General features: G+C 38.3%; 2 protein-coding genes across 3 annotated transcripts in view; one reads left to right on the forward strand and one right to left on the reverse strand.

Annotated features, from left to right (window-relative positions):
* Positions 1-24,956, forward strand: part of Sema2a (Semaphorin 2a) — a 1,542,453-nt gene that overhangs the window by 245,255 nt on the left and 1,272,242 nt on the right. The window lies entirely within an intron of this gene.
* Positions 1-24,956, reverse strand: part of LOC145985772 (alpha-tocopherol transfer protein-like) — a 37,000-nt gene that overhangs the window by 7,957 nt on the left and 4,087 nt on the right. Inside the window, exons 2-6 of the mRNA XM_083119851.1 lie at positions 21,190-21,349; positions 20,166-20,257; positions 11,435-11,588; positions 2,620-2,813; positions 1,687-1,797 (exon numbers count right to left, since the gene is read on the reverse strand). Of these exons, the coding sequence (XP_082975977.1) occupies positions 1,687-1,797; positions 2,620-2,813; positions 11,435-11,588; positions 20,166-20,257; positions 21,190-21,337 (699 nt within the window). The 5' untranslated portion in view covers positions 21,338-21,349. The remainder of the gene's footprint in view (positions 1-1,686; positions 1,798-2,619; positions 2,814-11,434; positions 11,589-20,165; positions 20,258-21,189; positions 21,350-24,956) is intronic.

The following is a 24,956-nucleotide window of genomic DNA, read 5'->3' on the forward strand; positions in this document are numbered from 1 at the left end:
TAGAAAAGTTCCCGGATTTGAACCGGCCGGGATCGAACCCGGGACCTTTAGCATGGTAGTCAGACGCGTTACCAACTTTTTTTTTTTTTTTTTTAAAGGAAAGCCCCTATGCGGAAGCTTCCCCCATCACACTTCATTCACTCATATCATTTCATTCATATTTCAATTTCAAGACTTTTCAGGACAGACAATCACAAACATCCATGGCCGAGCCGGGAATCGAACCCGGGACCCCTGGCGTCGTAGTGCGATGTGCTAACCACTCCGCCACAGGGGCCGCCCCTCAACTGAGCCACCGCGGCCGCCCCTCAACTGAGCCACCGCGGCCACTTATTGTTAATGTAAGTGTTCAGTATTATTTTGTTAATGGGTATGCGATCTATAGTACAATACTTTCCACAATGGAATATTACGCACTAGCTAACTGCATATTGTAAGTAAGTCCCATGTATACATTCATGCCTTTGCAATGCTTTTTGTATTTAATGTTCTTTGGTGTGTTTCCAGATTTCTTTACTTATTTTTCTGATACTACCAAATGTTTATTTTCATTTATCATTAAACAGTTTACCATGTTGCTACTTCCATTATATCCTCTTTTTAAAACTGTTTTGTAAGCATTAAGTCTAAATAGAAAGCTATTTAATCTGAACGGCCTGTTTCACTTATACTTTGGGCGTAACTCACTTATTCCCCACTTCATGGCATACTCTGTGTGATCTCCAGTTAGGAGACAAAAAGGCGTATGTGTGGCGTAACTCAAAATATCTCCACTGGAACATGTTTTTCTCACAAGACAAATGGGCGTCTCTGTTTCCAACGGCCAACAAAGCCATTATTACTGATTTGCAAAAATGCAAACACACTCACTCACCAAAAAGCTATCTGTGTGCTTCGACGAATTTCAATACCCCTGAAAACAAAAGTACAATCAATAATAATGTATGATCACAAACTTTTCAATCCTTTACTGAAAAGTCAAGAAAACTGAGATACGCCTCTTTGTCGCGGTAGGGACGAATTGTTGTCATGGAGACGTTTAGGCCATGTGCAAATAGTCGACAACAGACAGGCTGCTACCCCGAAGGCGTCAGACTTGTTAAGTGTGGATAATATTTGAATTTTGTTAACTGTCAACATTCAATTGTTTCAAAAGTTGTTTATGTATGAAAATATAAGTTCAGACATATTAGAAATGGTTTTGTAAGTTGTGTATTAATCGTTGTTATTATGATTCATACTGATAATCATTATCATTATGTACTTCGTACATAAACAACAAGACTAATTGATTGTTCAGGGAGCCTAGTTTTCTCCTCTGTATAACGGTATATTTTAACATATAAACGCTTTCAAAAAACGATACGATGCTCTCAATAAACACAAAACTTGTTATTTTTATAAAATGAAATTAATATACGCCTTCGACTATTATTAGTAGACAATGATAAACAAATAGACTATCAGTTCCACATTGATGCCAACGTTTTCCCTGTTGCTACTACAAGTTGTTCAAGTTAAAGAGTCTGCACATTGATACCATTGGGCGAGTTGCCATTTTTCACAAGAGTTACGAACTGAAATGCACACGTTCACCATCTGTTGACATTCTTGACAAGTTGCAGAAAATATAAATGGTCTACCAGCTCTCGTTTATCAACAAGAAGGAAAGCAAAATTGACTCACCCTGTCCAGGATTTTCTTCGGAAGGAAAGGCTTGAAGAGGCGGAATATAGCGTCGAAGTAGAAAGGCGTGTTCAGCAGATGGAGTTTCTTGAACCTGATTGGATAAGTATCCTTAAAGAAAAGGAAAGTCCAGTGTAATTGTCAGACCCGTAACAAGGGGTAGGCTAGAGGGCTGAAATCTAGGGCTCCTTGCACATAAGGTGCAGGATGCGCGACAGAGAAATTTACACTTGGAAGATGTATATTCTGGTAACACACTGACTGAATTTTCTGTTTCCCAAAGTAGTACGTTTTTAAGGATTTTTTTAGACACTAAGACAAAACTGAAACTATTAGACGATTGACCAAAAAAAGCCTGGATGCAGCACTCTAATGCCTAGCTTTCATTGCTTAATGCTCATATCTTATCTCCTAATTATTTTCTCTTTCTTTTGTTACCTTCCAGATGGCGCAGTGGTAACGTCGTCGCCATGTATTCCCGAGTTCGATACCCCGTGGAGGCACATTGCACAGTGGTTCGCATCCCTAAACTGTAGGTCCAGTCCTGATTACCCTATCTGGGCATAACGTGGATTTAAAACAACAAATCAATCAATCTATCTTTATTTTGTTCTTGAGTCATGTACTACTAAACGACGTGGAAATTGAACTTTTTACTTTTGGAAGGCAGATGGCATCCGGTGGTAAATTCAAGTACATATAGAAAATTAATATATTGTATTGTACTAGAATGTCAGTTCTCTTTTGAGAGGGATAATTTTAGATGGCCAAGCCACCAACACCCTTCCTGACATCAATAACACCGGATGACTTTCTAAAATGCAACTAGGCGAGGAAAAGGCGACTTCCAACTGTTTCTTTAAAGTAAGATGACCTCATATCTACTGTTCAACCTACTCCCTATACAAGCGTAAGGAATCATTGTATACTCACCATGAGAACAAAACAGAAGACTTTGATGAACTTCAGTGTGACGTACTTGAGGTGGACGAACCCCATCCCGGAGAAGTCCAGCACTGGAACCACTCCTCCTATCTGGAATGTCTGATCCAGGAGCTCTATATCTGCCACCATGAACACTCCCCTCCATATTATTTCCGCCGGCAGAATATTCGGGTCAATATTACCTGCAGAGAGGTTTGGATATATATTTTAGGATATTAATGTTCTACCTCACTAGGATAATAGCTACCGTGAGAATGAATTATGGTTAGATCGAACTTATGAAGATACTCGCCAGGACTCGAAACGGAACCTTCGAAGGCAGCGGTGTGTGAACAACTCGGCTACCGGGGAGGCGAGGATGAATGATGAAGTGATGAAGAGACAGCACGCACGCCTTGATTAAGAACGTAGAACCTTTTGGTTTCGTAGCATGCTAAAATAACTCATACTTCAATTGAGTTGAGTGTAAGACCTCGTAGAGCCTATACCAGACCGAACTTTGAACGCTGTAGTTCAAAGGAGATAACATCTGTTTGTAATGCCCTGAACATTACATTACAGTTGTATCTTACTTCAATTGATTTTGTTTATTTTCTTCTCACTTCTGCCACTTTTGGCTAATGACGATCATGAGAATGAGTGATGAAAGTGATAAATAATTATAAATAAAACCCATGCCCAGCCGAGATTCGAACCCAAGCATCGTAGCACGGTGTGTTTACCACTCTGGCCCGGAGACCGGTGTTTGTTATTTAAACCTTACCGATCAACTGTTTATAGTGTGTCACAGACAACCAGGATCAGAAGGACCATTGAATAGACTAATCTGTGGATGTCAACCTGGCAGCGATATTTATGGAGAATCAAGTCATCAACAGTCTGGCAATATCCAATATCCATGACAACAAGTTAACTGGAGTATGATGAAGTGGATTTTTAAGCGTGTTCTCTTAAGCTTGAAGAAAACGTTGCGAGCGAGTGTACGAGGGAGAAACCTTTTATTAAGGTTAAATCTAGTGGTCCGCTTACAACCACTTGAGATTATGAGAGTATTTCGTTCGCAACATTAGGAGTGAAGGGTTAATTCGTAACAGAGACGTTACTGATTTTATGCAAGTAGAATAGGAAAACAAAAGTCCCGGGTTTGATACCAGGTAGTGGTTCGAAGCACACTTTAAACTGTAGGTCCAGTCCCGACTAGCTTTTCTATGCATAAAGTGGTCTTAAAAACAAACTCAATTCAGTTTCGCCTGCAAGTACTACTGTACAGTGTCTCTCAAAAGTTTTAGGACAACGACATTTTAAACTAGGCAACCCAATTTACACAAGCCGTTGGTGGGTTGCGTGCAGAGTTAGGCTCAATTTCAGGGTTGCCACATGCACAATAGATATTTATAAAATACGCGAAAGAAATATAAACAAGTATTTTTGTATAAAATTATTAAAAATATCACTATTATATCGCAAATGACAAAATTCTTTCTGAAAGAAAAATAATAGGTTTTCTAGTATTTCATCGCTGATGAGTCTACAGTAAGGAAAAGAGGTGAGAGGAAACGAAAGGTTACAAAAGAGAGGAGATAGAGAAAGCGAAAGGAGAAGAGCAAAAGTAGAGGAGAGAAGAAAGATAGGATAGACGAGGAGATGAGATGTAGTGAGGAGAATGGAAAAAGATTCGAGGAGAGATGAGGAAAAAAGAACAAAGAAGAGAAAAGAGGAGGAAAACGAGAGGAGAGGAGAGGAGGAGGCGAGAAGACGGAAGTGGAGAGTAGAGTAAAGCAGAGAAAAAGAGAAGAACGAAAAAAGAGAGAATAGTGCAGTGGAGTCGGAAATCTAAGACAGGAAAGGAGATAAGAGGAGTGGAGAAAAGTGGGATGGAGATAAGATGCGAGAAAAGTAGGGAAGGCGATATGAGATAAAAGCAGAACGGAAAGAGGGGAGAGAAGAAGGAGAAGGAACTGGAGAGAAGAGGTATTTGCAGAAAATATCGTCTGAGCGTCAAGAATGGATGCATTGGTCAAATTATCGACATGAAACATTCAATAACATTTTGAAATGTACTGGAGAATATATTAGATCGGTGCGAAATGCCTTTTGGCTGAGTTCAGAGCAAATTAAAATCTTCCATGTAAGATCTTTGATTTTACCTGCGATTACACCACTAAAAAAATGAATGTAATTTTTAATATTTATAAGAATTATTCAATTTTTCTCCACTTCTCGGTCCGTTGAAATGGAGATTTTGTAATTCAATATTTCCCCTCACCCCATCGTTAATTCCAAACTGAATCATTCCGTTTCACACGGCGTGGACAATGAACACAATGGGATATGTCTAAAACTTACGAAAATTTTCTGCCACCGAAAGGGTTTGAACCTACGACCATCAGATTGACAATCCTGAACGGTAGCCACTACCCTACAAGCTTTAGCTCCTTAAACCAGGTAGAAGAACCACTACACCACGCCTTTACCTTCGAATGAAACAACAATTTTTTAAAGTATTCTGTTCCTCCAATATTGTAAATGTCATTTGGTATACGTGTAGTTGAACTTTTACTTTAATTTTGATTTGCTTTCTTGTAGTATAACCGATATCTTCGAGAAATAATTTTCGAAGTGATTAAAAACGAGAATATTGGTAGTTGTGAAAATGCGAGTTATTTCTTCTAACTTATTATTGTGATTAGACATTACTAATGGAAAATAACTAGAGGCTTGAACATTACAGGACGATGTTCTTTTCCTGTGATACTGTAACAGACAAAATGCTTGTTTACTGATGCAAGTCTTGTGTCCAGAACAGTCTTATGAAATGTATTTGCTGTTGCGTAAGATAACACGAAATAATTACACCGTGTGCGAACTACCAAATCTGTGCAACGTTATACGTAAACAGGCGGAAAATTTTATTCATAAAATCACTTCACATTTGACAGTGTTAGTCAAGAGAGACTCGTGGGACACTGTGTTCAGGTGCTGGACTAAATCCTTCTAATTTTTCTTCCTCGAAGAACAACAATTTCTAATGAAGAGCAACAGTGATGATCTTTCTTATTTCTTTTAAATGCTTACACTTTCCTTTAATTGGGTTAAAAATAAATAAGATTATTGCTTGCATTTCTGTCATTGACGTAGACCAGAGAGAGAGACAGACAGACAGACAGATATTACAAAATAGTTCATATAGTGCGAGCGCCATTAAAAAGTCATGATAATTCTATGTTGCGTACTTAGAATTATTCATACAATAAAGAACATGTCTAATTGTGAGTTAACAAAAAACAATAATAAAGAGACATTTTCGCATCACGATTGCAGTTCGAAAAAGTCTGGACAGGAATTGAAAATAACGTACTGTCCTGACTAAATCGGTGAATCGGACGTCTGGTAGCCTTGCATCAATGGTTATAAAACTAAAACCACCCAATATTGCAGCTTGAAGACTTTTGGCCAAGAAACAGATTGATCTATACAAGAGCAAAATTGAAATTTTTACTCATTTTAAAAATCCACGATGTTATTTTCGTATTTATTTATTTATAGGTTCACATTTAAATATTTTAGGGTTCGAGGGGGAAGCATGGCCCACATGGCCCCTCCCCTGGGTACTGACCTTACGTAGACAGTGGAAGATAAATTTTGGAGAACCTTTCTATTAAATTTAGTATTTACATTCGCCTTATGCTCAGATAGGTTAAACCGTTTTTTGACAATCGTGAACTTTTCGTTTAATAGATAATATTTGGTTTTAAACGACGGGAGAACATTGGTCGAATTTCCTTTCTTGCTCTTTTGAGAGAATATATACTTCTACAATAGCAATCGCGTTCGGAAACCGTGAAAAAAATGACTTGGTTTTCAAAGGCAGACAAGCTTGGTAGTCTAGCTTGCTCGCGATCAAAGTGACTCACTCACGCTATTCAAGGCCGCTTCTTATCGCAAAACACTGTGCTTTCGATGCACAGTGTCTGCACCCAGCACGTTACAAGTGACCAGAGTCGAATTTTAAAGAGAATCTGAAGAATGGTAGATTTCATCAGAGGCGGCTAGGTAGGCACCAGCTCAACATGCAATATTTTAAGTGATAATTCCTGACAAACAAAAAACCGTATTGAATAATTATTGGGATAGTAATACGTGTATCCGCTCCTTTTTAACAATGTAACCTCGAAGACAATCTGTATTCCATTTATTTATATTGGCAACTTGGTCAACCGGGGGTTATTTTATCGCCTTCGATAATCGAATTGTCTGATCGATTATTTTTTGTTTACCCAGGAACATGACCCATAGGAGATTTCCGAGACCGGGTTACGCTACTCACTCGTAGCTCCCAATTTTTTCACGATGGTGGGTTGCCATCGGTCCCATACACAGACCGAGAACCTAGAGAGTGAGCATAAGCGGACTCGAATCCATGCCGTCCTGCAGTCGGAGGCCACGAAGGAGGACTTTTCTTATTTTACCTTTGGATAATCGCGACGATGAGAATGAATAATGAATATAAAAATAAAGAAGGTCACGCACAAAGTAGAGGACGATCTTCAACCTCTTAAGTGACGAGTTCAAGCCCTAAATATGAGGATTTCAACCTCAATTTCAAAATTATAAACAAAATGCCTGCTTACACTAAACTTCTCATCAAGGCCATAATAGTTTGTAACTGTGAAACTACCCCTGAATACAAATTGACATTTTTTTCCATGTGAGTAAGAATTAAATGTGTGGTATACAGAGATAGATGATACCTTTTGAGAAACAATTAACTGTACCCTGTCCCAGCATCTCTGGAGCAAAGCCGCGCATAGCGGAAAAGAAGTGGAGAGAGGGGAGAGGGGATCGAGTGGACAGAGCGAATCAGTGCACGCTGCTGGGAAGGCTGGTAACTGCAGTGGCTTTCCTCCCTCCACGCAATCCCATTCCTCTCACGTGTTCATCGCTGCTCAGATACTTGTTTTCGTTCACCTGCTCCAGAGATAAGTGGGACAGAGTGTAGTTCGCATACATGTAGCAAGTAAAGAAACTTATCCCAGAATGAAAATTCCACATAGTTTTAAAACGTTTGTTTAAGCAATGAATAACTGGAAACGGATCACACATAATTCCCTTGCCAAAATCTAGTGGTCGAAAATTAATTTCAAGACATTTCATATCTATTCAGCATATTCCAAGTTATAAGAAACTATTTCGTAGATGTTCATGAAACCGTTATAAAATTACAAATAAAATATATTCACAACCTTAGATATACTAATACGAAGAAATAAATTCAGAGTTAAATTTCAAATGCATGTGTATAAAGTAATTCTAGAAGTACAGAGCTATATCTGAGTATTTAACTTCTTTTTTGCAGATAACGTTTACAATATTGAGGCGAAAGAATAATTAGGAACAGTAGCTCCAAGAAAACAAAGGGCGTAGTGTATTGGTTAGAGTTCTTGAAAGCATTGCGGTCCCACGTTCGATCCTCCATACTAGATCCCTTCTATTAAACAAGAGCATGGTAACATTATTTGTAATAGCAGTATATAGTGGCTACATTGTTCTGCATATAGAATTTATAAAAAAAAAATAAACAAATAAATGAATTGACACGCGTTCAAAGGGATATTTTTATATATAAGATCATGGATTATGATACTCTAACGATAATTGTGTACTGCTTCAAAGACATTGATAAATATTAATGAAATAACTACTTATATGTGTGGCAATTCAGGACATGCTAATTTTACCCCTTTTCCCACTTGAGTTCAATGCAAGGATGTGTAAAAATTTCAATTTTGCTCTTGTATAGATCAATCTGTTTCTTGGCCAAAAGTCTTCAAGCTGCAATATTGGGTGGTTTTAGTTTTATAACCATTGATGCAAGGCTACCAGACGTCCGATTCACCGATTTAGTCAGGACAGTACGTTATTTTCAATTCCTGTCCAGACTTTTTCGAACTGCAATCGTGATGCGAAAATGTCTCTTTATTATTGTTTTTTGTTAACTCACAATTAGACATGTTCTTTATTGTATGAATAATTCTAAGTACGCAACATAGAATTATCATGACTTTTTAATGGCGCTCGCACTATATGAACTATTTTGTAATATCTGTCTGTCTGTCTGTCTCTCTCTCTGGTCTACGTCAATGACAGAAATGCAAGCAATAATCTTATTTATTTTTAACCCAATTAAAGGAAAGTGTAAGCATTTAAAAGAAATAAGAAAGATCATCACTGTTGCTCTTCATTAGAAATTGTTGTTCTTCGAGGAAGAAAAATTAGAAGGATTTAGTCCAGCACCTGAACACAGTGTCCCACGAGTCTCTCTTGACTAACACTGTCAAATGTGAAGTGATTTTATGAATAAAATTTTCCGCCTGTTTACGTATAACGTTGCACAGATTTGGTAGTTCGCACACGGTGTAATTATTTCGTGTTATCTTACGCAACAGCAAATACATTTCATAAGACTGTTCTGGACACAAGACTTGCATCAGTAAACAAGCATTTTGTCTGTTACAGTATCACAGGAAAAGAACATCGTCCTGTAATGTTCAAGCCTCTAGTTATTTTCCATTAGTAATGTCTAATCACAATAATAAGTTAGAAGAAATAACTCGCATTTTCACAACTACCAATATTCTCGTTTTTAATCACTTCGAAAATTATTTCTCGAAGATATCGGTTATACTACAAGAAAGCAAATCAAAATTAAAGTAAAAGTTCAACTACACGTATACCAAATGACATTTACAATATTGGAGGAACAGAATACTTTAAAAAATTGTTGTTTCATTCGAAGGTAAAGGCGTGGTGTAGTGGTTCTTCTACCTGGTTTAAGGAGCTAAAGCTTGTAGGGTAGTGGCTACCGTTCAGGATTGTCAATCTGATGGTCGTAGGTTCAAACCCTTTCGGTGGCAGAAAATTTTCGTAAGTTTTAGACATATCCCATTGTGTTCATTGTCCACGCCGTGTGAAACGGAATGATTCAGTTTGGAATTAACGATGGGGTGAGGGGAAATATTGAATTACAAAATCTCCATTTCAACGGACCGAGAAGTGGAGAAAAATTGAATAATTCTTATAAATATTAAAAATTACATTCATTTTTTTAGTGGTGTAATCGCAGGTAAAATCAAAGATCTTACATGGAAGATTTTAATTTGCTCTGAACTCAGCCAAAAGGCATTTCGCACCGATCTAATATATTCTCCAGTACATTTCAAAATGTTATTGAATGTTTCATGTCGATAATTTGACCAATGCATCCATTCTTGACGCTCAGACGATATTTTCTGCAAATACCTCTTCTCTCCAGTTCCTTCTCCTTCTTCTCTCCCCTCTTTCCGTTCTGCTTTTATCTCATATCGCCTTCCCTACTTTTCTCGCATCTTATCTCCATCCCACTTTTCTCCACTCCTCTTATCTCCTTTCCTGTCTTAGATTTCCGACTCCACTGCACTATTCTCTCTTTTTTCGTTCTTCTCTTTTTCTCTGCTTTACTCTACTCTCCACTTCCGTCTTCTCGCCTCCTCCTCTCCTCTCCTCTCGTTTTCCTCCTCTTTTCTCTTCTTTGTTCTTTTTTCCTCATCTCTCCTCGAATCTTTTTCCATTCTCCTCACTACATCTCATCTCCTCGTCTATCCTATCTTTCTTCTCTCCTCTACTTTTGCTCTTCTCCTTTCGCTTTCTCTATCTCCTCTCTTTTGTAACCTATCGTTTCCTCTCACCTCTTTTCCTTACTGTAGACTCATCAGCGATGAAATACTAGAAAACCTATTATTTTTCTTTCAGAAAGAATTTTGTCATTTGCGATATAATAGTGATATTATTAATAATTTTATACAAAAATACTTGTTTATATTTCTTTCGCGTATTTTATAAATATCTATTGTGCATGTGGCAACCCTGAAATTGAGCCTAACTCTGCACGCAACCCACCAACGGCTTGTGTAAATTGGGTTGCCTAGTTTAAAATGTCGTTGTCCTAAAACTTTTGAGAGACACTGTACCTATATACCAGTAAATAGGAACTTATTGAAATGGCACTCGCGTTTTCGGCACAATGGACATAGCGCATCTTTGTGAATAAATGACGATAAAGTCCTTGTATTCCGGAAATGAACTATCTGGCACAGTTTTGTATTCTGGAAATTTGGTGTAACTAAGAAATCCTCACAAATTATTAGAACAAGATTATTCTGAGGTTCCTATTTTCTTTAGTTTTAGTTTACCCAACTAAGTGAAGTTAACGCACGTGTTGGAAATTATGTGTAAAAACTCTTAAAATGATGATTTTTGTTAATATTCAGAAAATCGCAGACCTTGACGTGACGTGAGAGAGAGAGAATTCTGTTCCTTAAATAACGAACTCTCATTGTATGTGTTCATACCAATTTGGTTTTACTAAATGGAATGGAATGACATTATTTATTATCTTAATATGATGCTAATAATGTGAGGAGAGGTGCAAATATAGCGGTTTTTTTTAAAAGCCAGAGCATATAAAAGTACAAACTCGGATCAATTTTTAAAAGAGGGAGGAATTAAAGGGAAAGGCAAAAACTTCGGAGACCAAAAATATTTTTAAACATCGAAGCAAAAAAAAACTATGCTAGAATATGATGGATAAAAAAAGGTAAAAAAAATCTAGAGCAAAAATGTAAAGAATTGAAGCAGTAATATAAGACACCTGATTATGCAGGCAAAAATTTTGTTAAATGATTTTTGAAAGGGTTTAGTAGATGTTAAAAGAAAACATTCTAGACATTACTAGCAATTAGTGTTTTGCACATATGAACCTGCGTACCGATTTTGATGATGACGATGGTTCTTCCCTCCGAGTCCTTTTCCTTCAGAAATTTGAACAGCCGGTTGCTCTCGTAAAGGTGCATGTTCTCCGAAGGTATCAGTGGCTCGAAGTATTCCGCGTAGCTCCTCCGGAAGTCGTAGTACTTCTTCAACTGAAAAGGAGTCGTATGTCTGTTAAATTACACTAAATTTGGATATTTGATGCAGATTCTGCATTAAAATTTATTGCAACATGTCTTGGCACCTATGATCAGTCAGGTTATATTGCATTTGATTGGCTGATTGATTTGGTGAGGTCCACTTTATGCATAGTAAGGTTATATTGAAGAGTAGGTGCTCAGAAAGAGGAGTATGATTGGCCAATGTGGCCTGTGAAAATCGGGATTGATCTTTACTGTGTTTTTTTATTGTATTAATTAATAGCTGACCAGTAAGGACGTATTTAGGGGGTCCAGGGGGTCCGGACCCCCCCCCCCCAAAAGACTTATCAAGTACTAAAATTAAATAATGAAAGATATATTCGTTTAGCCTTTGTTGTATAATTTCCTCTGAACTTATTGGAAGACAAGAATTGAAGACTATAATTGGTAAACGCTGTAAGTGCCACAATAATTCAAACATCGTTTTCCACGTTAAACTGTGAAATGTGCCATGCTTTATAATGTGGTAAACGTGAAATGTGGCTGGTAGCCCTCTAAGGAATTCAAGGGGCGTGTAAAGAGGCACTAGTGTGAACGTTCTTACGGGCTGATGTGCTGAATGATGCGATTTCCCAACACTTTCGCTTTTGGCACTTACAACGTTTACCACTTTTAGCCCTCAATTATATTGGGATCATATGGCTTTGAAGGACACGAAGGACGTATTTAGGGGGTCCTGACCCCTTCCCCCACCCGAAAGACTTATTAAGTACGAAAATTAAATAATTAAAAATATATTTGTTTAGCCTTTGTAGTGAAATTTCCTCTAAACTTATTGGAAGACAAGACTACTACTCAAAATAATATGCATAAAATATTAATTAGAAACTTACTGTGACTTCTCAGTTCACAGATTCCCAATTCACAGACTGCCTGAATTCCTTCCCGATTCACCGAACATGTCCATATCCCATAAACCAAACAACTTTCACTTGGATCACAAAATGTTCACTTCGCACAAGCATGTCAATTCGTGTGTGTTGATTGAACGAATCCGTGAATGTGCTTGTTGGGGGAGTGGTAAGGTACTTCCTCCGAGGAGGTGGGCGCGTATTGTGGACGGGGGAGGGGAGAAATCTGTGAATCTGGAAGAGTTTCGGTAAGACTGCACGTGTCACACTCCGCCGGGGGGGTCATGATCTGTGAATCGGGAAGGAATTCAGGCAGTTCTAGAATTGGGAATCTGTGAATTGTGCATGAATCAAATATTCAATTATTCATCTATTTGACATTAATTTCATTGCCAGGGCGCTTGTTTTTATGTACAAAATTATTCCGATCTTAACGACAGGTAAGCTGCGCAATGAATATGAGCTGTTATATCTCTATTCTTATAGTGTCATTTTACCTATTCGTGTAATAATAATATAATATTATTTTATGTATTGTATTTTAATATTAATTTGATTTTAATATAATTATTTTAATTTAAACATTATTATTATTATTCCTTAGTAGAGTTGCAAAAAAGCCGGCTTTTTTTGGCAAGAAACCGGAAATTTTCGGTTTTTACCAATTACAGCTAACCTATTTCACTTGAAGTTACTGTTATGAGTTAACAGGTTTGTAGTGACATATTTTACAACTAGCTAAAAAAAATTACATCATATTGCCCAATCCCAATGGACGCATATTGCATACTGGTTAAGATACAATTTTAACCCTAGCGAACCGGGGAGTTTTGGGGGGGGGGGGGGGCTTCGCAGGCCCACCACCTCTATTTTTTAGATTTTTCAACTGTTTCAAAGTAATAAATTACATTGTTTGCTAGGATGTTCCCAATATTTCTGTATTACTTCTGCTCATAAAAACATAAATGTAATGTAATTAGGAGGCAAAATGCACTTGGTGGGCATATCAGGCGCCATCTTTGAATGTGTCTCATGCCAGTGACAGTGTATAATTGGTTGGTAATTATTGTAATTATTATACTTAATAAACAAATACACTTCTGCAAACTGAAAAGCATTAATATAAATGATTATGGATTTTGTGAGTTTTAGTGAATGATAAAATATATAGCCTATGTGAGACACATGTAATAATTGGTTATTATATTTTATTAATGATAGTATTTTTTGTAATTATTATAATTAATAAGTAACTGCTATGTAATCAGCAAAGGAAGCAGTGATTCAATAATAAAATGGTTTCTTGAATTTTAGTGATAAAAAAAGTGTGGGCCTTTGAGTCGCCTCCGGTATGTAAGTTTCTTGTACGGCACGGGTAAGCTATAGGGTTAAAACTGAACGTTAATTCCTGATGAGCCCATCTGACCATGAAGTGGACTTAAAACAAACTTTTACATGTTCATGTCTCAATCTAAATGTTGATGTCATAAAATATGAAACAAATGTTAATATCAAAATATTCGATGTTTCGGGACAATTAAAACATATGCAGAAGTATACGTATTACGTGAATGTGTGTACATATCCTGTTTAACGGTGCTTTCAGACGGAAGCGACACGTGGCTCTTGGAAAGCAACCCTTAGAAGTAACCGAAGCAACATAAGCTGCAAGTGTCTCTTGTCACTTGGTCTGTACAGTTTTCTCAGGGAACTTTCAGATCAAAGCAAAGCGGACCCTCAGTAATCCATTCAACCTTTTGAACCGAAGTGCGACAACAAGCTCAACATGTCACTTGCATGTTGCTCGGACTATACTGTTTTCTCAATGGTGTACATCGTGTCGCTTCAGTCTGTTGTTGTTACATGCACGGTGAATGTTCTGCTTTATACTGAAGGAGACTGTGTCGCTTGTCATCTGTGACTTAATCTGAAAGCTTCTTCAGTGGCACACATCGTGTCGCCTCGGTCTTGTTTGTGCATGTGTGGTGAATGCTTGCTTATAGACTGAAGGGGCCCATGTCGCTTGTCACTTCAATGTTACACCCCCACTGTAATGTGTTGCTTCGGTCTGAATGTTCTCTATACTTAACAAGATTGTTAATGATTTCATCAGAGATTAAGATTTAATTTAACCTGTAAATTACAGAAAACAAATTGGAAGTACTGTCGGAAAAAATGCTGGCGTTTTGATAGAAGGTTCCTTTCATAATCATGAATTTGCCTTTGGAGTGGCATAAAGTAATGCTGTTGCCTTGTAATAAGAAGGGGTCTGAGGTTCAATCCTCAGTGGAGGCTTCAGATATCCTTTCAAACTGTAGGTCCAGTCCAGATTTCTTAAATAGATTATATTTTTTTTGCCATTTGCGGCCAGTCTTATTTGCTTCTGCTTCAGTTTTAGTGCGAGTGTTTTTCAACCACCGGTCTGCAAAAGGTCCATTGCACCCAGGGGTTGACGACTAATTTATATCTAATTTTATATTTGACAGCAAGTCTATACAGAATTGAACTATGATTATGACATAGTTGATATATTAATATTAATTAAGGGTGCATATTAATTTCCATATAAACTTTAAAAATCAGAGATGTGTATTTATGAGTGAAATTGTTGGGATCAGGGCTGTGTTGTGGTCTCACAAAGGTTGAGAACCACTGCAACAAACAGCCAACCAAAATACATCACTAGTTGCTCCGTGCCCAGGTTTAGCGGCCATTTAACCAAATTATACATGATGTACTGGAAAGCCAGGATATATATATATATTTTACTGAACACGAAATTTAATGTAGAGAGATTTGATACTAGATTTTCCAAAGGTATAGCAGTATTTTCTTTTTTGCTTCATGTACGTTCTCGTATAACAAATTCAAACATTAAAAATCATATCATACTATTAGGTTCCATTAAAAACACATACAAAACTACTCTAGTTATGTAAATATGTTTATACTACATCGATATATTTAACAAGCCTACCGAAATATGAAGATAACACTCGGAAAGAACCGACCATTCAAAAAAGCCAGCTTTCATGAAAACACTGTTTATGTCTAGCTACGAATTTCATATTGTAAATTGTATTTTATATTTAGAAATGAGTGTCTTTTTCACAGTAGGGAGATAAACGAAAACCATGGAACAAGAAAAATACTGCCAACTCCTGTATTTTCATTGATTTTATACACTTGTGTGAAAAAACCGAAAAAAGACCAACCAAAAAATCCGCGGGGAAAAACCCCGTTTTTTTTTTTATTCCTGAGACACTTGGTTCGGACCCCTCCCCCGAAACATATTTCTAGATACGTGCCTGCTGACCAGCAATTAGGTATAATGTGCTTTTTACGTGTATGCATTAGAGTGCTGCTGCAGGAAGAGGATTTCGCTCTAACACCAAATAGTTCGCACGGACAACGCTAGATAGTCGACGGAATTGACATCATCTTTGCTCCAGCGATTAACGCTTGAACAGGCTAAACGAGCGGTATATACGCGAAGACCAGTAGCGCACGTACAGCCGTAATCTATCTGTGGTCCCTCAAATATTTATCGTGAATTGAAAAAATGAAGCTTTGAATTAATTACAACTCCAAAATCAAGGCACTGTCAATTACGAGTTACCTATTAATATTCTGTATTTTTGTATTATGTGGACCTAGAAACTAGTAAAATGTGGTATCCTTAACACTTTTTGTAAAATTCCGGCGATAGTATTCTACTCTCAAAACACCGTGAAAGATGTGTGAAAGGAGAGAGAAATTGACGGTAAAAGAAAAAGAGAGAGACGGAAAAGAAGGCGATCAGAGGGGTCGAGAACAAGCCTCATTGGCTGGATATGTGTTCCGGAGAGGCTTGTGATTGGGTCGCCTTGGATTCTGTATTGCCATTGTCCAGATACCTTTCATTTCGGTGATTGGCTCGTCTAGGATTCTGAATTTTCGTTGGTGGAATTCGATTTGTTAATAATCTTGAATGATTATTATCCGTGCGTAGTTAGAGATCGGTTTGTTCATTGCACTCTCCTGCCTATTTCTATTTTTGCCTATTTTTGTGGGAGCAGGAAAAGGTGTATTATCCATTTGCCTTGACTCATCTCACCCAACAGGTTAGTACAATCAACAGCAAATGAATTAGGAGAAAAAAGATTTTCTCGACGAAAAATGAGTTGGCAATGCTGCGAACACCGAGGCATATGCGATAAGATGCTTGAGGAGCTTCAAGCAAAGTTTTCTCAACGCACAACTTCAGTACCGAAGGTCATGTCGATTGGCAACTTTCGGGAGCATGTTCTCTACACAGTTCTCCCCAAATGCCTGTTTGAAAATGATCTGGTGTTCACTTTTTTTTTGCCAACGTAGTTCTGACATTGCAGTAATGTTACAATTTTTTTCTTATTTTGCTTTGATTTTACCATGACACATTTATAATTTGTCGCAACTATGAGGATGGATGATAATTACATTAAATTGATAAGGAAACACTGCAGAGATAGAACTCCATGCTGAGACCAGGAAATGACAATTTTTCCATCCCATGAATAAGCTATAGCGTCCCTGGGCTAGTGTGCTGCATGATTTCTACATTTAATTTGAGAAATCATTTTAAAAGATCTATATTTTTGTTCCTCAGGTCCCAGGAGCTTAACAAAAATATCCTTAACTAGTAAATGTTAACAAACCTGAAACTTTTGGGGCCAAGTGTCCCTCTTTCAGATGCCAGAATTTGAACCCTAAAATAATAATTCTGAATTTACGAATAGTAGCGTGTTGAATGGCAGTGGGTAATTAGAGGTGCTGTGCGTATTATTGCTTTACGAATTCGTTTTCGTTCTGAAGAAAGTTGCCATTCCGATACAGACAGAATATTTCGAAAAGTCTTTAATCATTCTGTCTGAGTTTTATGCACAAATAGGCAAACCGGGACGAGATCTACAGTTTAAACTAGAATCCGAATCACTATGTGCCTCCACCGGGCATCGAACCGAGAACTCCTTGATTACAATGCGGCGACGATTTCCTTGCGCCATCGTGGAGGCTCTCTTAATCAGTTGCATATGCATAAATTAGTATAAATTAAAGTATATTTCTCATACTACATAGAATTCATTATAACCACAGTCGGGGAAAATAGTTTCAGAGAAAATTGAAAATAGAGGAATATGTATCGCTCTTCCCGTTTTACTATTTCTTATAAAATCAGAAGTATTTCACATCACTGTCACAATCTAGAGCCGCTATTGAATGCAAAAACAGCAATACTTCAAACTTTGAAATCGACACCGAGGGTGCTATTTTTGTTATTTCACGTCACTGTTCTACCAGTCTCGGATAATCGCAATGATGAAGGTTGAAGATGTGATAGATGGAAGTGGGATGCAGACAATGACACATCTTCACCTTACTTCGAAGCGCGTGCGCTAACCAATTAGCCACGGGGTTGGCTTTTTTGTGTTTATCAGTTCACCAAATTAATTTATTCGACATTCAAGATCCAGAAGTAGAAAAGCAACGTAAAATAACGAAAACAGAAAAAATACCATTCACTTATCATCACCCAACAATTTCATGCTGACCAAATCCACACACGAACCTCTTTTGGCATTCGTTTTGCAGAATGGCCTTGGGGAATAAACATCGCTCATTTACTGGTTCAGCTCGAGACAATCCAGATGACCATGTTATCGAAGCTTATCTTCAATCCTTCACACAACTTCGCTATTTGCTTCTTACAGGTTTGACATCTTAACAGAACTTCTATCGAACATCGCTCATACAGTATATTTTACCTATCAGCTCTTAATTAACCTTCTAATCTTCACATATTTTTTATTTTTATTTAGCGTCGCTTTTCTTCCACTTTCGAGCAATCGCGGCGACGAAGATGAGTGAAGATAAAATAAATAGAACATTCAGAAACAACACCAATGCCCAGACCGGTATTCGAACCTAGGATCCTTGACGTAAAACCGTCTAGTGCTACCACTCAGTCAATTTTCACATACTAGAAACTTACACTTACACACCTCTTCCTTACATATGTGTTTTGTTTTACCTGCTGCACTTCTCTTATGGTGAATTCTAACCCCTCATTTCAGGTTTATCTCATGTTTATAGCTATTGCTTTGTAGTGAATGATAATCCTATTACACCATGTGAATCTTACTCCAACAAAAACCCTGTTAGAGGATGGAAACGTTACGTGTGTAATGTTGTTAAAAGTCTGCTTTGGTTAGCTTTTTTAGTGTATTGAATGAATATTGCATTTTCATTTCGTGTTGAGGCATATTTTCGTCACCTAGATTTTGCATTTAAAATATGTAGGTCCAGTATATATTAGTCATCGTGAATTCGAGTCAATTAAAACATTTTCCGTTGTTGCGAGATTATCTATGAGGCATAATGAATAAGTAGAGAAAATGCAACTTGTATATCAAAATTGCTATGTCCAACTGATCTCCGAAAGTATTGTTTAGCACGTCACATTTCAAGTATAGTCCATGATTGTATCTAGTATATGAACGAGATGTGTCCCTCCTCTCAAACAATACGTGGCTTGTCCCCACCTAACGAAGTGTGTCACTTATAAATTAAGTGTCCGAAAGCAGGTATTAGTCATGAACAGAACAAAAAATACTCCTGAGCAATTACAAATTTTATACTCTAGTTCATGGCCGGGAGTTATTGACGGTCACCCCACCTTATCCGCTCTAGGTTCCGGGTTCGAGTCCTGGTCTGGCAATCTCTTTTTTAAGTGTCTCTTCATCAATTTAATCTCATTATCATCCATCTTCATAGTTTCGATTAATTGTAAAGGTGACATAAAAGCAAAGCAAAATAAGAACAAATACAAATAATTGTAAAATGACTACAACGTCAGAACTACATTTGAAAAATAAAATGCGAGCAGAAGGTTCATCTTCGAACAGGCATTTGGGGAGAATTGTGTAGACAGACAGCATGCTCCCGAAAGTTGCCAATCCACGTGTAGCATGACCTTCGATACTGGAGTTGAGTTGTGCTTTTCAGGAAAGTTTGCTCGACGCTTCTCAAGCCTCTTATCAAGATTGCCTCGGTGTTCGCAGCATTGCCAACTCATTTTTCGTCGAGAAAATCTTTTTTCTCCTAATTCATTTGCTGTTGATTGTACGTACCGGGGCTTGCCCCGAGCTGATACTTTCCTGGAGATGAGGCCTTGCTCGAAAAGGTTCATTATCCATTCGTTCCAGAGAAGTGTGTTTCGGGTATGACCGAGTTGAGATCCGACATGTTTGCTCCAGTTCGTTTACACCCGGAGATAGCCATGCCCTCTTCGACCTTTCCGTTCCAGTAGCCTTTGCATTCTGCTCTATCAGTGGAAATGCCTCCCGCCTCTAAGTCAATATTGTAAATTGTGTAAACGTGTGTCTGCTTTGAATCCTCTCGTCACGTGATGTGCTCATTGAGGCATTCATGACGTTTATAACCCTTTCCCCTTTTGGCCCAACTTTTGTAAGGAGACTGCGTTGATAGATGGTGTGGCGGGAAAATGTGTCACTGAATTGAAAGGAAAATAACATAAATAACTTCCTTCCCATTCTTTTACAAACTTTCTGCGTACACTTCTGTTAGTTTTTGGTCGCGCTTCTCCGATGCAAACTAACATTCGCACGTGCACTACTTTTACCGGTGTCTTACCACTTACCACTTTCAATGCTTTCTCATGGTTGAACTTCCTAGCTCTGAGGAAGGACAGGAGGAAGCAGTCGTCCAGACGTGACCGTAAGTTCTTCACACCTATGGATGAAAAGGAAGGAATTGTTATTAACTTTTAGGGTCGCATCACATCATACGCTAGTTAAGCAAAATGTGTGCAAAAGTAAGGCCATCTTCTCGAACTTTAAACAAAGAAACGTAGCAGCACTGAAGGACTTCACCTCAAAGAATTTATCTCAATGTAATGTTTTGCAAGGAGCTGGATATCGCACACAGCAGTTCATAGGTGACACAACCTTTGAACCTTGGGTTGTATCGCTGGGAGATAAAGCTTGAAAGGCAAGCAGGAAGAAGGAAAGGGTGAACGATTTGGAGAAACAAAAGACAAGCAATCAGGGGATATAGAGAGAAAGAGATTGAAGATAGGGTAACAGTTTATTACGATAGGAAGAGGTACGGAGGGGGTTGCAAGAGGGTAAAGAGAATCAATTGGTAAAAGATAAAGATGGAAAGACGAGAAGAAAGGTGGAAAGGAAGATCGTGAGAGAAGTAGAGAGTGTTGATGAAAGATAAAAGACGAGAGGAAGGAGTGGGGAAAACGAAGAGATGAAGAAAAAGAAGGGAGGTAAAAGAGAGAGAGAGAGAGAGAGACAGAGAGACAGAAAGATTGGAATATTGATAGAGAGCATCTGTGATAACTAAAGATTGAAAGACATGAAGAGAGAGTAAGGGGAGATTGGACGAAGAAGCTAGGAGGAGTAATCGGTGAGACACAGACAGATGAAGGATCAGGGTTAGAAGAAATGGAGGAAGAGGGAGAAAGACATGCAAAGAGAGATCTGAAAATAAACGTTGCTTTGGCAAAGAGTTAAAGTGTTTAATTCAAATTTATTATTTCCATAAACACATATTAACACTCATGGACACACCATACGGAGACAGACAGTTGCAATACAAAATAATACACACACACACACGCATACTTTTGGATCACCCAGGAAGACACATCTCACCTCTGACTTTTTCCCTGAATCTCTGAACGTCCTCTCTGACAGTTGTGGGATTTTCATCCAATTCTTCTCTTGCTTTTTTAATCCACTCGCTCGATAACGAGTACTGAAACCTCCTGTCGGAAAACATGCTCCTCCCGCCCTCGGCCATCACGTGATTTGCCTAAAAGGGAGACGGAGATGAAAATGGATATGAGACCAAACGAAATTACAGCGACGGCGCAAGGATACATTGCACGCGTTTCTTTTTCCTCGCTGAAAAGAAAGAGAGAGAGAGAGAGAGATTAAAAAAAGGCAGTCCATTTGTGAGCACACCGTTTCGCTTTTTGGGGGTACGCAGTGCGGATTGCAGGGGGAAGGCGTGGTTGGAGGGGGAAGGGGATTTCATTTCATACACTCGTTAGCATGTCGGCCGCAACAGGCAAAGGCCATATCCTAAATCATATTACCTCCAAGCTGATTTCGTGGATGAGGATTTTCCATTGTTTTTTTCTTCGTCTCATTTGCCTCCTTTTTTAACCACCCTTTACTCCCTTGTCATTTACTTCACGATAATTTGCTCTATTTTTCCCCCCTGCTCTAAGTCCATCTGTTTTATTTACATGGTCCTCTCTCATTAATTTACTTTTTCAATTGTTTGCGATCCATTACTTTAACTGACATTTCTGTTACCTTGTCCATCTTCAGTTTCTCTACTTTCATTTATATTTCGTCTAGTTTCAATATTTTAAGTCGGTTTTAGGGCCTCCCCAATGGTGTAGTGGAAAGCTGTCCCCTTGTAATCAACAACTGCACAGTGGTTCGAATTCCACTCTAAAACTGTGGGACCACTTCCGATTAACTGTCCTATCTTAGCATGAAGTGGACTTGAGATATTTTGTTTTTCTATTAGATTTTTTAAATTTTATTTTTCTATTGTTCATCACTTCATATATTGTCTTTACTTTCAATGGCTATGACTTTACCAGTTGTTTTCCTTTCTATAATTTTCCAAATGTCTCATCTTTCGCTAAGTTTAAATTTGCCATTAATTTTATATTCATGTTCTTTATTTTCATCATTAATTAAATTACTACTCTTTATTTAGTGTTAACTTCCATATTCGTTCCTTTAGCGCAGATTTTTATACATTGTTTCTTAATTTTGCTTTATTTATCAAGCAAGAATACTATTTGAATATCTATTTTAATTGACAGATTTCGAAGAATAACGTTACTCAGGGTGACATTCGAGCGGGCATTTTTTTTCCAAAACTCTACAGGGTTGTTCGCTTTATATCCGACCATGTTCGATTCGGTGCTGCCACCTGGCGTATCATGCTGGAACTATGGGTCTGCTGGCGGGAGCAGTGTTGTGTCTCACCTTGTAGGTGCGTGAGTGTTGGTAGTGAATGTTATCAAATGGCGCCGAAAATCTACCGGTATTGGGAGGGTTACGTAATGGCTCTTTTCCATGCTAAGTTTTCATACGTACGCATTGTGAACCTGTATGAAAGGTATCTGGCGGGTTCCAAATGGAAGAAAGTTGTCACAATGGATGAATCACATGTCCATCTCACTGCTGGTGGTCACTTTCGGGCGATCACATACCGTGACATTGACGGCAAGGGGCGCAGCAACTTTGTTCGTCAGTGCTGGGAAAGTTTCCCTTGTGGCTTTATGGTTGTGACGGGATTTGGATATGAGGGTAAGTTGATGATACGCAAGGTGGACAAAAACGTGAAGTTGAATGCCAAATACTTCCAAGACTCCATTCTGACACCTATCTATCGGAGAGACATCCCACAATTGTATGGAATGGACGCGAACCAGGTGATGATCCATATGGACAAGGCTTCGAGTCATACCGCCACAACATCACTACGTTTTTATCAGGAAATGGCAAAGGAATTAGGAATTCGTGTCATTCCGTTTGAAGACATTCCTGTGAAAAGCCCAGATACCAGTCCAATGGATTTTTGCGCATTTTGACTGTCGAAACGACGTCTTCAACATCGCCCCCCGCGCAGCCTGGATGGTCTATGGAAAGCTTGCAGGGAGGAGTGGGACAGAATTCCCATGCCTGTCCTGCGCCGGAGCTTGCTGCAATGAAACTGCGATGCCGGGCGATAGTCCACATGCTGGGGGTCCAGTAGAACATGATCGGTGGTGGCGGCGCGGTATCTCTTAAGGTGAGTACCCGCCAAAAATGGTCGGATATAAAGCGAACAAACTTACTGTATTCAAATTATAATTGTTTATTGTACAAGTAAGTAGTAATAGACAACATTAAAAGTTATTTGTTGCGCAAAGTTTACACGTGGAGTACTGACTGAACACATCATTCCCACTTCAAGTTTTTTTAAAACTAAGATATGCTCTTTTCTGTGAGTTGCATCACAATAATGTATTCCATAAAGATCTCCATGGGTGGCAGAAGGTAAAAAAAAATATATCGGTCTGGAAAAACAGCTACATCTGAAAGAAAATAAGCAAGAAGAAATTCGCGTCGCCAGTAGTGAAACAATTCGAAAACTTACATGACAAGTAAATAAATGCCTACCAATATAAGGTGTAGGTGAGTGATTAGTGTTACGGCTTCATGCTCTGAAGGATGCGTGTTCGAGAGCGGTTACAGTTTTTTTTTCTTTTTACTTGACAGTGAGGCACCAACATGTGTGTGTTCGAATCCGCATTCAGAGAGTGATTTTTTAAAAAAATATATTACCACAGCACATGCATTTCTAATCAAAGATTTCACCTGCTATATAATTTCGAAAAGCACCTTAGATTTTTTCCTGCTTAAATAAATAAATATATAAATAACCCATGGCTCGACAGCCTTCGAAGGTCCTTGGCCTATCTCCCGACTGCCAGCCTTCCTCCCACAATTCTACATAGACCTGTGGAGAACTTCAACCGGTAATGGGGCACTGCACTGTAAAAAAAATCTGCCTTTGATGAGAGGCGAAACCAGGACCATTGGTATGTGGGGAAGTTATCATACCGACTTAACCAGAATGTCACGTTCACAAGGCATTTCATTTGACCACTTAGGCTTGTGTAAAAAAATATTATACGACTTTATATATTATTCGACAATAAATTCAAATGTAATTATTTAAGGGAAGTGTAGGGAAGTAGGGATCATGCACAGAAAAGCCTGTTTTGCCCGGGATAGAATTCACACACAGGAAGTTAGTTCCTTGATTGCTCTGCAATAGGACGTTACCCAAAGGGTCGTGGAAGAGTGGTCACTGCCTCAACGTGTAGCATCCACGATAGGAGATATGACTATATGGCGTCACACCTTGGTTCAATCACGTGGATCCACAATAGAAACCTCCTTGCAGTGGAGAGACGAGTTATTTTGTAAGCAAGGGATGTGGTTGTCGGCCGGGGGCGGGGGGGGGGGAGGAGAAACATTTGTGTGTGGATAGGGAATAATGAGTGCAGTGATACAAATTCGATATCTTATTTGCTCACTGCATGTATACAACGCCTAAACTACATAAGTTTTCAAGGTATAAAACAACATAAATCATTTGTTATTTTAATAGAAACTGAAGAAATATAAATGGAAAATTGCAAGAGACATCACTTTATAAAATGACAGTTTGCCACGAGGCTACTAACAATTACAACATTAACGTTTGCATCTGTTTATGGATTTAGAGGCAAGATTTAATAGCATAGCTTCATCAGTAAACCCATGATACCCAAGAAAATAAAATAGTTACATCATTTCTATGCAAATACTAGATTTAAATAATACACTATTTACGTGTTTTT

Source organism: Lepisma saccharinum, chromosome 3, assembly GCF_977018435.1.
Source record: "Lepisma saccharinum chromosome 3, izLepSacc3.1, whole genome shotgun sequence".
Taxonomy (NCBI): Eukaryota; Metazoa; Arthropoda; class Insecta; order Zygentoma; family Lepismatidae; genus Lepisma; species Lepisma saccharinum.